Source organism: Nannospalax galili, unplaced genomic scaffold, assembly GCF_000622305.1.
Source record: "Nannospalax galili isolate Female #2095 unplaced genomic scaffold, S.galili_v1.0 scaffold734, whole genome shotgun sequence".
Lineage (NCBI taxonomy): Eukaryota > Metazoa > Chordata > Mammalia > Rodentia > Spalacidae > Nannospalax > Nannospalax galili.
Window position 1 is genome coordinate 5,238,111 of NW_008337073.1, and position 16,418 is coordinate 5,254,528.

The following is a 16,418-nucleotide window of genomic DNA, read 5'->3' on the forward strand; positions in this document are numbered from 1 at the left end:
GACCTCTTGCTTCTCCCCACAGCTGACAAGTGGATCCACGCACAAGAAAAATGTAAATAAATTACTTCTTCTTGTACGCTAAGAATTTGGAGGCTGTTTGTTAGGTGGTATTACTGAAGCAGAAACCTAACAGATACACTTACTATATCCTTCACTAGATTGTAAGCTCCATTCAGACAAGAAAGAACTGTACCTCTGGCATCGAGCATCAGGCTTAGAACATGTGGGCACTTCATAAATATTGATGATCGGACATATGATTGAATGAATGTTGGTTACTGACAGGTCTGTCCCCTAGCTAGTATATGAGTTTCTTAAAGCCAAGAATGGCATCTGGTTTTGCTCAAGAGTACCTAGCTATCTCGCTTCCCACATTGAACTCTTGGTAGGTTTTCAACAAATATTTGTTGAAATTAGATAAATTGAATTTTGTGGGCTGGCTTTGGAATCCATCCTTAATTTGTGACATTGTTTCTATGGGAAAATGCACTCTGTGTGCCAAACAAACTTGCAAATGAACTTTTGGAACCTCTTCGGCTCATTGGTTCAGGACTGCCAGTTTTGTGGAAATCCATAACTGAACACATGTGCTGTGCTTTGCAATATGGAAAAAGCTGAGAAACGGCTTCCAACCCCAAGATATTCAGCCTGCAAAAATTTACCTTCCACCCACACACACAAATTCAGCACAGGTTGAATTTGAGGTTCCAACAATAAAATACTCGACTTTTTAGAGCTCATTGTTTACTTAATTGTTTTTTATCTGCTTATGCTGGGTGCCTATTCAAAGGGAAGATAGTATAAGTTTTCTTGCACCCCTCCCTACCCACTTTCTAGACATGTATACAAGAAAATTCAACCTTCTCAACACAGAAAATAAATTATTTTTCTAAATAAATCTGTGACATTTAAAATAAATACAGTGGGATGCTCTGCTGTTATAAGAAAACATCCCCCTTTAGAATACCTAATTTTGAATGGTACTGGGAGCTTAACATGAGTCACAGAACTGAGGGTTTCATTTCATCTTAGACCAGAACCAAGCCAATTGGAAACCAAGCTAGGTGACATGGCTAGTAGGCCATCACCCCACAACTCCAGAATGTTTGCTAATATGATATAAGGCATGAATCTCAACCTGCCATTGGTACTGCCTACCAATCACTCAATCTCCCTCACTCATTTTGTCATTGGAGCATATTATATATAACTAAGCATAAAGGCAGAGGTAGAGGAATAAAATTATAGTGATGGGCCGTGCAAAACCATAAAGTAGTAATAGAATCACAAGTTATCAGATACTGGTAGTCAGGTGGAGATAGATGTGCATTCTAAAACTAGATGGCCAACAAAGAGCTAATCTGGGGAAGAATATTCTAGAATGAAGAAATCGTAAATGCAGGTAATGGCCCTACAGCAGGAACATATTTGGACTATACTTGACTCAGAAAGAGTCAGTGTGGATGAAGCAATGAAAAGAGAGGTACTGAAGGCCCAGATCACAGAATGCCTTGTCTGCAATGAGGGCATTGGGCAGAGGTCAGGGAAGGAGGGCCACTGAAGCTAGAGGGACATGATCTGGTTGAGATTGTAAAAGGATCATTCTTACTGGAGAGTGCTCAGCAGGGACTTGGAAGAAAAACAGGAAAGGGGCTTTTACAGATACTGAACTCTCAGCCAGCTGTCAAGAATGGCCTGATCCCCTTACCTCACCCCAACGGCCTCTTTCACCTGGCTTACTGTTCCCCCTTGAGACACAGCTTTCCCTCCCCATGTCGCTCTAAAGGACTGGCTGTGTCTTTTCCGTCATCACAGTTGGCCTACCTAGGCCTAACTGCCTCTTCTGGATGATTCTTCTCTCCTTCTAACCACCCCCCACAGGCCTGAAGCTCATGCTATCAACAAATACCATCCTTGGCCCTCCTCATAGTGGCCATCTACAGAGCTCTCCCCTCCCCTTAATTTCTTGACTTACCTTTATTTCTTCACTATTTCATTTCTTACTCTCTTCAACATTCCTTATTCTTGGCAATTGAGAATGATACACAGATGGCTGATTCATCTGATATTTGGCAACCACTTCAGGTCCCTGACTATTGTTTGTTCAATAGTCTTACTCTCCATCCCCACTTCCATGATCCTACAGACCTTATTATTACCAATAACCCCACTTCTCAATGATCTCCTCTTTGAGTCCCACATAGTCCAGCCACTTCTCCTTTCCCAGCTCTCCAACTAAAATCTCCAATGCACAGATTCTACCACCTTCTCACATCCCTTACACAGTGAATCCCTACTTCCCTCTTTCACACCCTGGGGTCCATCATTCTATACATCAGTGTCTACAGCAGCAACATCTACCCCTCATAAGCACTCCCTGGCTCCTCCCTTTCTCCCTTCATGTATTTGCCCCAAACTCTGGCTAAAATGAATTCTATCCTCCTCTACAATGGCAGCTCCAGAGCTTGAGAAAAGCAAAACCATGCTTTCTGTTTCAAAAGCAAGGTCACCAACCTTAGGTAGGTCCTAATGCTGGGCAAGCATACCCTATTTTCCTGCCTTCTGTTCTCCTTCTCCTCAAACCTCCAGGGCTCCCTCTGTCTACCCCTAATCTTGTTCTCACCAGTCTAATGTCACATAGGATGTCTGGAACATTATGAAAAGACCCTGAGCAAGCTTCTACCCTACCAGCACTGGGGTCCAAACTTTCTACTTTCCCTCTTATCCCTGTCTGAGGCTGGCTTCCCCCAGTGATGTATTAGGTCATATTTTCTGAAACCTGTTGAAAGACAATATTCTACAACTCTCTCTTCTCTCCTGAATCATCCATTTCTTTCTTTCTATTGAAATTTTCTCCACAGCATACAAAGGCACTGGTGTGTGTGTGTGTGTGTGTGTGTGTGTGTGTGTGTGTGTGTGTGTGTTGTGTGTGTGTGTGTGGGGGAGGGAAAGATGTAAAGTATGTGTGGAGGCCATAGGGAAATGTCAAGTATCTTCCACAAATCTCTTTCCACCTTAGTTTTTGAGGCAGGGTCTCTCACTAAACCCAGGACTTATGAATTGGGCTGTACTGGCTAACCAATGAGCTTCCCTTGTCCTCCTGTCTCTGCCTCTCTAGCACTAGGATTACAGGCATGTGCTACCAGCTTTTTACATGAGTGCTGGAGATCCAAATTCAGGTCCTCATGCTTACATCCCAAGCACTTTATCAACTGAGCCATCTTCCTAGCCCCAAACACCATTATTTTATGCATCTTAAAAACCCTAAACTTGGATGGGCAAATTGATTTATGATGTAAAGGCACCTGCTGCCAAGCCTAAAGACCTGAGTTTGATTGCTAGGATCCACAGGGTAGAAGGAGAGAACCAGCTCCTGCAAACTGTCCTGTGACTTCCACATGCATGCTGTGGCACAGATGCTGTACCCTTCCCCAGATAAAAACGTAATAAAATGTTTTTTAACCCCTGAATTCTTTGGACTCTCCTTTCTGTCCCATTCTCTGCTGTCGTTCTCAATAACGCTGCAAGGAACCGCCCCACTCCTTGTCTTCTCATTGTTTTTTGCAGCTTTGGTATCACCCCAAACATAAGCCTCTGCCACAGTCCTGGATCATCATGTGCTAAGTCCAATGGGCGGATTCTCCATTTGACCTCAGCAGGAGCTGGCACAGTGGACTGCTCTCTCCTCTTTGTCCTTGCTGTGCAAGAACCCCTCCCGTAAGTGCTTTCTCTTTCTTTCTGTTCCCTCCTCATTGTTTTTTTTTTTTTTTTTTTGCCTGTTTCCTTTCCTTTTTGACCCTAAACATTGTAGCATTCAGCCTCCACTCTTGAATGCTTTTTCTCAATCTAGACTCCCTCCCTGTTCTGATCTTAAGGCTTTTGTAAGTACCATTTAAATACAACTAACTCCAAAATTCCTATTACCAGTTTGGACCTCTCCCATCAACCCCTGACCCAAGCTTGTTGAATGAGTAGTCACTCTCTCCATGTGGTTATTTAATCATCACCACTGTCACCATCATTTGTGAATAAACTCCTGCCCAGAGCTCGCCAAATACACACAGAGAAGCTACATAAATGGAACGGGTCTAAAAGTCTACAACAACCATACAATGCTAGTGTGATCAGTTAATTTCTTAAAGTCTACTCTTGGGTATGTTGCAAGAAGAAAAGGTTTCCTACCCAATTACAATTATTCATGAGAATTTTCCTGGGTCTGCTTCTTTTGTCTGCTAGGGACTCTGACAGAGACAGCCCAGTAAGGAAGTGCAGCACAGGCAGGTGAGGGCAGTCACCTATGGCAGCTCAAATTATGACTTCCTCCATGAACTCTTAATTAATTCCATCTCATATTTTTAGTTTGTTTCCCAAGCCTCCCACTTGCATTAGAATCCCCCTCTCCAATCATGCCTCTTGCTTCTCTCTCCCGTTAGCTCCCCAATTCACTTCTTGGTCCTCTTTTCCTCTCCCAACTACCCCTTTGCCCAGTGTTCAGTAGCTCTCCACCTGCTCAACTGCTTATCCTTTTTCATCTTTAAAAACTGAAAGCACCAATCTGACAGCCACTGTGTTGTGGTTTATTTTTCTTTCCTCTCATTCCTGCCTGAGCTGCAGTGAAGGCTCTCTCCTCCTTGCTTCTATAGTAAGAGCCTGAGTACTGGGTTGCCATGACAACTGTGAATCCAACCAGGCTGGTCCCAGGGACGCTAAGAACTGCCTTGGAGAGGAAGCCTGTACAAGTCGCCCCTGAGCCTAGATGGGTCATGTACATCGTAATTCAAGAGCAGGCTGCGCAGATTCTGCCTGGAGACTGAGACTGTACATCAGGCCCACGGCTATATGGCGCGCAAGGAGACAACCCCATCAATAATGAGGCTTCCACCGAGCCAGCAGAATACAAGGCATGATGAGGATTCATTCGAAAATTTTCAAACATCCCTATTCTTTTATCTTCTCCAAGGGAGAACCTTTGCCTCTCTCTCTCAAACGTTGCAGAATTTGGTAGAAAGTCAAAAAACAAATTCACCTATGCTGACCTTTCTCCTTCCGTGTCACATATCTGCCCCCTCTGGTGCCCAGACTGGGTGGCTCTGCGTGGCCTGGGTGAACCGACTTGGTGGCCTTGACATTGGCAGGAACTGTCTTCGGGAACTAATTACTGTAACACCATGGTATTTCAGTCCTGGAAGAATACTCCTCCCCCAAGTCATGGAAATGGATGTTAAAGTAGGGCAACAAGTGTTCTGTAGCATAACACTTTCTGGAAAATGTGAGTTGCTGAGAAAGAATTCAGGAAATACCTTTGTAGCGAGAGGCACCAGCCACAGTAGGGGTCTGCTGCTGTTAAGCACTCGGAGCAGGATTTATGTTTACTGCAGTTTGCAACACGAATTCTCCTCACCTAAAAATAAAGACAACAACAGCTCAGATGGAATTATAAGCAACACCAGAAAAAATAAATAAATAAATAAAACAAAAAAACCCCTATAACACCTTATCTGATGAAGGACCACAAAGTGGGTATTTATCAACTTGAGCTCTGACACAATGGCATCAGAGGCAGGTCTCAAATTCTAGGAGGGGATGCTGGTATGTGAGGATAACCCTGAGAGCTTTTGAAAATACAGAAGGTCGGCCCTTCCCACCCCAGCAGCTCTGGAATCCACAAATGCAACCAACAGCAGATGTAAACTGTGTGAAAAAAAATTGTGTTAGCCAGGTGTGGTAGCCCACGCCTTTCTTTAATCTCAGCACTTGGGAGGCAGAGGCAGGTGGATCTCTGTGAGTTTGATGTTAGCCTGATCTCCATAGCGAATTCCAGGCTAGCTGGGGCTACAGGGAGACTGTCTCAAAAAGACCAAAAATAAAAAATAAAAAAATTGTGTCTACCCATGTTGAGTATACTTTCTTTCTCTTATTCCTTAAACAATACAATAGAGCCATGATTTATATAGCATTAACATTGTATTATATTACAGGTAAGCACTGCATCAGACATTATAAGTAATCTAATGGTGATTTAAAGTACATGAGAGGATGTGTACAGGTTCTATGCAAATTTTTGAGATACTTGAGCATTCACAGATTTTGGTATTCTGAGGGCTTTGTGGAACCAATCCCCAGAAGATACCAAGAGACAATTGTATTCCTAGACTCCTCAGTGGCTGAGACTCTTGCCAAGTCTGGGGGCAGGGCCTTAATAATATTAAGAGCACTCTAGGTGATTCTGACCTATAGTAGGGTTTCTGATCCGTGAATAATGATTTCCATAGGGATCTCAGAGCCAGGTTGCCTACTTTTCATACAGAGGCATATTCAGTGGCACTATGGAAACAAGCATTGGAGTTTAGCAACAGCAGTGGTTCTGCCCCAGAAGGGTTGGCAGGGGATGTGGATATGAAGTGGGATTAGGGTAGCTCCACTTCAGTTCCTGGTCCCCTGGCTCACACTCACTCCACTGGAGTTGAAAATAAAAGACACAGGACTGGGGATGGAGTTCAGAGGTAGAGCACTTGCTTAGCATGTGCAAGGTCCTGGGTTCGATCCCAAGTACCACCACCACCACAACAACAACAAAAACAAGCAGAAAGAAATAGAGAATTAAAATCACTCCCTGTCCCTAGAGTGCCTTTCCCATCTGTCAGCAAACAGTGGCCAGAGAGCAGCAGTGCTGGGCAGATCCAGGCAGCTGAGGTAGCAGTGGAGTACCTGAGCGCTGCCAGGTACATTTTCTGAAGGCACAGTCCCACAGTAGGCAGTAAGAAAATTTGTGGTTAACTGTAGAACTCATTATCCTGGGAAGCTGTGCGTGCTGGAAAGTATAAGTAGACACATGGAGAGTTCTAGAAGGAGTTTGTGAGGGAAACAGGGCATATCCCCCATTCTAGGTTGACTTCATGCAGGATAACTGCACCCTCCCATCTCACAGTCCTCCGTACTGCTGACAGATGCAGCCAGCAGACCACAAGTCTGAGCCAGAATTAACAAGAATGTGGATATTTATTTCTTCATAACTCACAGAACATCATTTTTAATTCTCAAGGATTTTAATAAGAGTCACATAATCTCTCTAACCTTGTTTCCTCATCTGCAAAAATGGCACTGGTACAACCAACTTCACGGGGTTATTGCAAAATAGTTTGAAGCACACTAAATAATTTGTGTCATAAGAACTAGCTACTCTTACTTTGGGAGAAAAGGGTCCCATGGTCCAGCAAATATGAATCTGAAGAGCTCAATAGGTTTCCTGAGCACAAGGCTTCTGAGAGCCCTTGAATATATATGCCTAACAGCATGATACTGTAGAGTGGTAAAGTAACAATGGATCATAGAACCACTCTGGCTGAGAACCTTCAATGGAATGCAAGTCTGTAGAACATTTGTTGAGAAAGACTATTCAACGTATTTAAGCACACAAACATAAATCTATGTAAAAGAGAAGATACTATAAATATTATATTGGACCTGTTCTCTAATACTGTGGTACTATTCCTCTTCAGTGTGTATATCTGCATATGACTATGTTTAATGGGCACAAATTATACCATTTTATGGACTTTCCATGGCTTTTTAAATTAATAATATCTTCCCAAGTGTCTAGAAAGATCCATCCTTGCCTTTGGCCTCTCTGGGGATCATATCTGCATGACGAGAATCAACTAATAGGATTTGTTTTTTGAGAGAGGGCCTCATATCTAGCTCAAGCTAGCCTTGAATTTGTGATCCTCCTGCCTCTGCCTCCTGAGCAACAGGATTCCAAGGGTGTGCCACCATGCTTGGCTAACTAATAGAACATCTTGCAGTAATCCTAAATTGAAGAACATAGAGGTAGTAAGCCTTGACATCTACTTAGAAACTATCCCTAAGGTCTTCAAGTTTCTAGTGATCTGGAACTGGAAGTCTTTACCTTCTAGAAAGTGAGGACCTATATACTATTGGTAATTTTCACAGTGACCTTCAGCCTACAGTAGTGGGTCTTGAAGTTCTGTAATTATGAGGATAGTAAAGGGAATTTATGAGCTACTTGAAATATTTCAAAAAGAGAAATGGAAAAATACACACAGATTAAGCCAGACTTCCAATGTCTTTGCTTTGGGGGTGGGAATTTTATCAGCTCTGTGTGGTAGCACAGTCAGTACTCTGGCTGGCAGTTTGGAGATGTCCTTGATAAATAAAGCCTGGGAATGGCAATGGTTACTTAATATATACAGTTTGCTGAATAGACAAAAACCTCTCAAATATGGGATCCCAGGGAAGAGACATAATAAACTGTTTGAATGGCAAAGCAAGCCAGCATAGAAGATGGTGAAGGGTAAAGAAAGGTATGGGAGGTTCAGATGTGGCCAACCTTAACATGATTATTTTGATATAAACAACTTTTCAAACAGCAAAGAGCAGTATGGCCTTTTAAAGAACACCAGGTACTGGTACCCAGACCGCATGACTCAAAAATTGCTCTCCTTCTGAGAAAGGCTGAAAGAGAAAAAAGGGAAACAGGGAGGGGGCTAAGGGAACCTGTGGCATCTATTACATAGTTATCTAAGTCTCAGTATCTTCATCCTTGGTGTGTTCAAATGGACATAAGTCAAAAAACACTGGGCCAGAATATCCTTTCACAGATCTGGAATTTGATGGCACTTAGCATTGGCTTTAGGATCATGGCAGAGTTTGAGTTCTAGCCCTCTTAAACACACACACACACACACACACACACAGTATAAATGGACATATATATATATATATCTCCTTGAGCTAATTATTTAACTTTTCCAAGACTTACGCTTTTCATATGTAAAATGAGTAACTCATTAAATAGTAATGTATTTAATTAATATTCTTTATTATACACAGATATACGTGTGTACAGAATTCATTTTATATGCAGAGAGACCATAAAAAAAACAGTTACTAGCACATACTAAGAACTCATTAAATATTTGATTCCTCTCCTTAAAGAAAATATTTAAAAGGTACTTTAGTAAGCAGAAACAAGAAAAAAAACTAACACAGTCAGATAAATTAAGAGAAGGAGAGTGAGTGACATATATTTCCTGGTTCATGAACATGTATGAGTCTGTGACCTTATATTAACCTCAAATTCCAAAGCCAGTCCCCTGGGTATATTCATGAACGCATCTAACTGTTCAGTGGCCACACAATAAATGTGTAAATTCAGTTACCTTGTTGATTTTGTGCCCATTTGCAAGCACACCCTCCTTTGAAAAATCTGGCACTGAAAATATAGCCAATAATAAAATTGTCTAAATAGGTAATATTTCTTGCTTACTGACAGTCAGTAAGGATTTTAATTCCATGCCTGTGAACCTCTATGGGTCTTCTCAAAGCCTGAAGCAGTGTTTAAACTTGGTAGCTCAAAGTAAAAGCTTTGCCACTGGATAATGACATCAATGAAATAATTCTTATTCATAAGTCAGAAGTAATAACCATCATCTCTACCTACCTCTTTCCCAGCTGTTAGGTAGATGTAGATATCCTTCATGGGATGAGGAACAAGTTTGTAGAAAACAGGTGTTTCTTCTTTAATTTCATAGATAACCTCTGGGCAATTTGAAGTCAAATTCTCACCAAGAATGACCTTGTTTTTCAAAAACAGAAATACAATTTCTATTAAGTATACTGAAGAGCAGGATGGCAAAACTTACAGCTTAACCCTAAAGCCACACCCTATGTATAACTGGGTGAGATAGCACATTCCATTGGCATCCACTGGTGTCCTGACCCTCAACAACACTGACAATATCAAGTACAGCGTATCTGGTTTTGCAGGAGACAAAGTCACCAGAAACTAACAAACAAAAGAACTACTCTTCAATGATGAGGCAATGTTCTGATAAGGGAAAGCCTGTTGCCCACAATTTCTGACCATATCTGGCCCTATCAGAAGCCACAAGTGGCAGTTTGGTTAGTAATGTGCCAGGAGTGACCTTGTAACCCAAGGCAGGAGCTGCTCAATATGTATTTACATGGGCTAGTCTGAGGTTCCTCCATGAATCTACATCGTCATGCATTTTAAAGTAATTCTGACAAGTTCACAGGTATAGACAAGTAGGTATGTGTTTACATATAAAATAGAAGCAGGTGTGAATCAGTATTCTGTGTTGTGGCAATCAGACACCTGAGTGTCACTCATCTTCCGTCAACAAATATTTACAGATCACCCATATATTGTTTGGGTTCTAGAAAAATAGCAGTGAACACATTGGACTATGGGGCAGAGTGAGAAAAAATGAGGCAGGGAAAGAAATTTTACCCTCGTGGAACTCACTCTGTGTGTGTGTGTGTGTGTGTGTATGGAATGGTAGTCAACAACAATGACAGAGTAAATTATAAATATAGTAGAATGTGGTGAGTGACCTAAGTTAAAATACAGTGGAGAAGGAGACATTGATTCAGAAACTCACAGGAGGTAAAGGAGTGAGTCATCTAGGCTCTGGATGAAACATGTTTTCAAATGAGGCCCAACCAGTGCAGAATCCCTTAAAGTGGGAGGAGGCCAGTGTAGTGTGAGCATAGTGGGTCGAGAAAGGTGGACAATGAGGCAGCAAGGAAAAGGGATGGATGCAGGCTCTTCAGCCTGCACAGATTCCATCTTTCACATTACAGGAAGAGAGGAAACCATTGAAGACTTGGAGTGACAGAAGAGTGACAAGGTGACAGGAAGGTCTGAGTATGCATCTGAAAGTCATGTGAGTGACTACTGTAATCCTGGAGACATACAATGGTGGCCTGGGTTTGCATTTGCACCTTGGCTCTACCTTCAAGTAGCTGTGCGACTTTGCACTCGTAGCTTACTTAACCCTGGACTCCCATTTCCTTATCTCTAAACTGGGACTAATGAGGTCTTCCTTTTCAGGTTCTGTAAAAATTGAACACGAATCATGAAATGCTTAAAAATAATTAACGCTCAATGGATAATAACCTATGGCTACACTGCAAGCTCCCTTGGGGTAGGGATCATGTTCTAATCATCTTCGTATCAATTATTCCATCCAGTTCAGTAACTTAAAAAGTGATGGTATCAGCATTTTGTCAGTTGAAGCACACCCAGATAATCACCTATACTCATATTCCTTTTTAGTTAAATTTCTTTGTTATATTTATTTTGCTTGGGGTTGTGGTGGGGTGGGGTCACTTATATGTGGAGGTCAGAGTACAGTCTGCACGAGTCAGTTTTCTCCTTCCACTAGGCTTCCATGGATCAAACTCAGGTTGTTGGGCTTGGCAGCAAGTGTCTTTACCTCCTGAGTCACCTCACGAGCCCTATATTCACATTTCTATTACTGTGGGTGTTAGTTACATGGAGCATACTTCTTGGAAAGAAGGAAAAATGGAACTTGAGATTCTTTTTGGACAAAGCTACTTTCATGTATCCACCGAGCAGTAATATTCCTGTTGCTACATTACCCTCACAGCAACTCAGCATTTGCTATTAAATCACAGGCTCCTTATCAGTTGGGTACATGGAGCATCTTCCTGTACCCATCACCACCTGGCACTGGCTTCTGAGTCTGGTTTTGCCTGTGATCAGTGACTTTATTCCATCACCTGCTTGATCAGCAGAATTGGTGCAACTAATTCCTAGACCACTCACCAAATTCAGGAGCAGCTCTGGTAAAGTCATTCTCACTAACCAAATACGTCAAATATGACTTTTTAAAAAATCTCTTTTTTAAACGGAAGCATCTGAGTCTCAAGGGAGGTGGGGAAAGGTCTGAGGCTCATTTTTAAATGATTCTATAGCAGCACTTTCCAAGATGGTAGCCACTAACCACATGGGGCTGTTTAAATTCAATTACAAGTTCAAGTCCTCATCATCCTAGCCACATTTCAAGTCCTCACTGGCCACCCATAGCTCATGCTACTGTATTAGAGATTAAAGATGTGAAATATTTCTATCAGCACAGAAAGTTCTATTGGAGAAGGCTGTCCCACAGAAAATGGTGAGTGGCTAGAGCCAAGGAGGAGGCAGGCACTGAGGAGGGTATGGGCTTGCCAGGACTTGCCGTCTCTAATTCAGGAGCTACAACTTAGCTCAGAGTTAAACAGCTGCTGTGGTTCTGGAAAGGAATGGCTTAGGAGAGAAAAAATAGGAAGATAGTTCAACAACAACAAACAGGCTGGTAAAAAGATTCTCAAGTGAGGCCCAAGAAAGGCTGCTGCTCTGGTCCTGCTGCAGGAAGCTGCCACATGCAAAGCATCTTTCCCTCAGCAATGGTCCTGTGCCACACTCCCAACACAGCCTTAAACCTGAACTTAATCACATCTTCAGGGCTGACTTCCACTCAGCTTACCAAGCAGAAGTGATGGAAGAAACTAAATGGCCCAAGGAAGCAAAGGGACAAATCCTCATCTTGAGACTCTACAGGTCCTAGGACCTGGCTTTTCAGTAAGTCAGTAGTGGAGAATAAAGTGTGTGTGTCGGGGGTGGGGAGGGGGCGCTCTAAATAAGAGACCTGTAACAATCAAATAATGAAATGTGCTTCGGACATCAATTTGAATCAAATAATTTTAAGTGTATTTTAATCAACTGTGAAGTTTCAGTTATAGTAGGTAACCCTAAGGAGATACAGATGATTCTGATAACTGTGACAGTGACATTATGGTTACAGTTGGGAGCATGATAATAATTCTTAGAGGCATAATAAAATATATTGAGGCGAATGTCATGGTATCTGGAATTAGCTTTAAAATAGAAGAAGGAATAATTTAGAAAACCCAACCATTCGTCTGTTTTCAGTGAGTTAGGAGTGGCCTGTGGTTTTTACTGGGGCTTTCATTTTCTACTCCTGCAGAGTGGCTGATGCAGATGGGGTAGGAGGTACGATGCTGATCTATTTACTTGACACATTGAAGACGAGGCACCAGCATTCTCTAGAACTCTGAATTAAACCAGGAAAGCCTTTCTTTCTTACATTTTAAAAATGTTACCAGGTATGTTGTGTCAGAGCTAAGCAACAAACTTCTTGAACAAGCTCCTTCATACAGCCTGCTTACTAGAGGTGCTGGGTGTGAACTGCATGTGTCATGGATAGTGGGGTTAGTATCCATCTGGAGGACAATCTAGCATTAGTTGTGAAAATTATAAAGCATATATCCTTGGACCCTGAGATCCTCATGTGTGTATGTGTGTATGTGTGCATGTGTGTAGTGACAAATGTTCATTGTAACATCATGTTATAAGCAAAACATTGAGACGATGTAAATAGCCAACAAAAAGGAATTGGTTAAGCAAATTACAGTGTAAACAATGAAACACTCTTCAGCCATCGAAACAACTAGAAAGGGCTTTATGTTCATATATTATTTTAACATGTTCTAGTAAATATATGTATACATGTAAATACAATTGTTTTGATATACTATATACATGTTTAATGTGTTATATGTTCAATAAGTCAGGAAGGGGAAAGACTATCTCTCCCCCTGCATGCATATATATCCATATATACATATATATACATACACACACATATATACATACACACACACACACATATATATATGTATATATCAACTCTTGCTAGAAAGAGATCCCTGAAACTTTTATCATTGGTTGCCTTGAAAAACAGGAATGGGGAGTCAGGAATGGGTGGCTTTTGCTGTCTATTTCTTGGTTCATTTGAGTTTTGAACAATGTCCATGTATAATCTTAAAAAATAAAGACATACGATCTAAATTTTAAAATGTCTGGGGGTAAGGGAGCCAAACAGCTTTTCTTTTGGCAGATTGTGATAAAAAAATGATCTCTCTAAACTGGAAGAAGGAACAGCGGGAAGGTTTCATCTTCATCCCATGGTCCCAAATGTGCTGTACCAAGAGATGGGGACCTCTGCTATGGGTCTCAGTCTCACTTCCCTCAGATAAGCATAGGTTTCTATCCACATCATCTCCCAGCCAGGGGCAGCAGAACACCTTTTGGACTTTCAATTGCAGAAGGCATGAGGATAACCTCCCAGAGAAGAAAACCCAGGAGACTAGAGCAAGGGAAAAATTCCTCTTCAGCCCAGTTTAGCCGGGCAGCCTTGGAGAAAGAATAGGATCAGAGGAGCAGTGCAGGAAGGAACCATGAGTCACAGCAACCCAAAATGGGTAGAATTTTGCATAAGAGAAACCTCGTCCAACTCACACACATACTGCTTGGGCACGATGTGGATTTTTATTTATTGCCTCCAGCATACGACCTTAATATAGATCTAATCTGAAGTCACTCTTGTCTCCTCTGTATACCCTTCATACTCCATCATCCAGCCTCACCTCTTTGGAGGAGCCTTCCCTGACTGCTTCTTCACTACACACGCCGTGTTTCTCTCCCCTGCCACTGTATTCTTCTCAACACTTACTTACTTGCCAAAATGACTTTATTATTGGGCAACTCATTGACTTGTTTTCTGTCTTCATTCCTCTTCCCACCCTCCCACCAAGGATTGGGGGAAGGCTTCTCTGTTTTGCTCAGCTTTGTAACTTGAGTACCCAGAACAGTGCTTGGTACAGAGATGGCACCCAGTAAAAATTTATTAAATGAAAAGCTACTCTATTAGCATTCAAGATTTCCTGAAGCTCTTCCCATTCTTCCAGCCAAAGCCTGTACAGAAAACAAATTTTCCTGATGGAGAATTTCAGTTCATGTCAACATATTGTTTCTACTGACATCTTCCTGAAGCTTCATGGTAGGCTATTAACTAGCTCCGGGATTTTGGCTGCATACAAAAAACAAACAAACAAACAAACAAACAAACAAAAAAACTCTCAGCCACGCTGCTAAGATTAAGCAAGGAGAGATTTCCATACCATACAGTCACAGGATAGCTCCACACCACCCATGAGAAAGAAACCATGATGGGGAAAATGAAGAGAAGAAAATTAAACAAAACATTATCTCTTTGTTCCTTTCTGACTGCCATGAGATGGAAAAGCCATGGTGTTCACAAAGCTAAAACATCTGAGGCTTTGTTTCTTTTCCTCTGCCCCATTCTGTGGCATTGGCCAGTGGAAAGGTGAATGAGCCAATTCACTTATTTTTTTTCCATACAATGGTTTTAGAGAAATGCTGGGAAGAAGCCTTAAACACGCCCCCCTCAACCAAAAATGATTATCTAATAGTGTGTAATGTGCTTTAGTAGCTAAGAATAATAAAGATAAAACATGAAGATACTTCAGTCTTCCTGGAACTGGCTTAATTTTACTCCACGATTTAGAAAAATGAAATCCATTTGTGGGGAATAGAACGTTTCTCTTGTTTCCAGTCTACATACTTCCCTGTAAGAACATGGCCTGAAGTGCGAGTTCTAGACTTGTCAGTGACTTTGGAGTACGGTTCCAAGTCAGGGAACTCACAAGCTAGATTGAGTGAAATGCAGTGAGCTTGCAGTAAGCTTCGGATAACACTCTAAACAGCCAACCACGGAAGCACTTCCAGCCCAACACCTCCTGCTGCTTCAGCTTTTTGCTCTATTACTTTGCTCAGTCGTCCCCACCATCTCCAGGTCCTATCCTGGGTTCCTTTTACTTATTTTTACATTCTGTGGGAATGCAGTAAAAGATTTCACTTTAAAATGTTTTTCTTTTATGTTCACTTGAAAACCTTGATAGCCTGAGGTCAAGGTAGAGTTTTCGGGAATTTCAAGTTGAATTTTGAAGCACTTTCTAGAACTGGTTTAATTTTACTCCATGACTTAGGAAAATGAAATTCATTTGTGGGAATAGAGTTTTGACTCTACTGATAGCCAGTCCTGACTAAGTATGTGAAGAAGTGCCCTTCTGTTGGTCATGGAGACAGAACGTGAAATTTCCTATGCCCTGACCCCTACCTCAGTATCAAGAAGTCGGAAAACCCCAGCCTCCTATCACAGGGGCCATTGAAACAATCAACAAAAGAACAGAACACAGAATTCTTACCTTCCCTCACAAACAGCCTAGTGAAAAAAGCTAGGGTTCAGAGGCCCCCACAAGCCACTTGCAGTTCCTAGAAAAGGGGCTCAGCACTCCCCAAACAGAACAAACTAAAACCACAGAAACCATGGCCCTTTCTCAGTAAACCTCAAATACTGGCATCTTGGGACAGCCTAGATGCCCAAATATTTGACAGCAAAGTTTACAACCCTTCCAGGTACTCTTATCTATCAAACACTATAGATTACATTTTAACTGTAAATGCAGTTTTGCTGGAGGAGAAAAGCTTGAGCTCTGGGGACAGATTATTTTGGTTCAAATTACCTTGAGTCAACTTCTTAACCTCCCTAAGCCCCAGGATTTCTCATTGATAAAGTGGGCATAGTAATGGTATTGACTCATAAGAATTAAACAAATTGGGGCTGGAAAGATGGTTCAGCGGTTAAGAACACTGACTGTTCTTGCAGAAGACCTGGGTTCGAATCCCAGCACCCACATGGCAGCTAACA

At 41.8% G+C, this 16,418-nt stretch overlaps 1 protein-coding gene across 1 annotated transcript in view; it reads right to left on the minus strand.

Moving 5' to 3' along the window:
* Plxnc1 (plexin C1) overlaps window positions 1-16,418 on the minus strand; it is a 162,803-nt gene that overhangs the window by 121,592 nt on the left and 24,793 nt on the right. Inside the window, exons 3-4 of the mRNA XM_008832087.3 lie at window positions 9,461-9,595; window positions 5,301-5,401 (exon numbers count right to left, since the gene is read on the minus strand). Coding sequence (XP_008830309.1) covers window positions 5,301-5,401; window positions 9,461-9,595 — 236 coding nt within the window. The remainder of the gene's footprint in view (window positions 1-5,300; window positions 5,402-9,460; window positions 9,596-16,418) is intronic.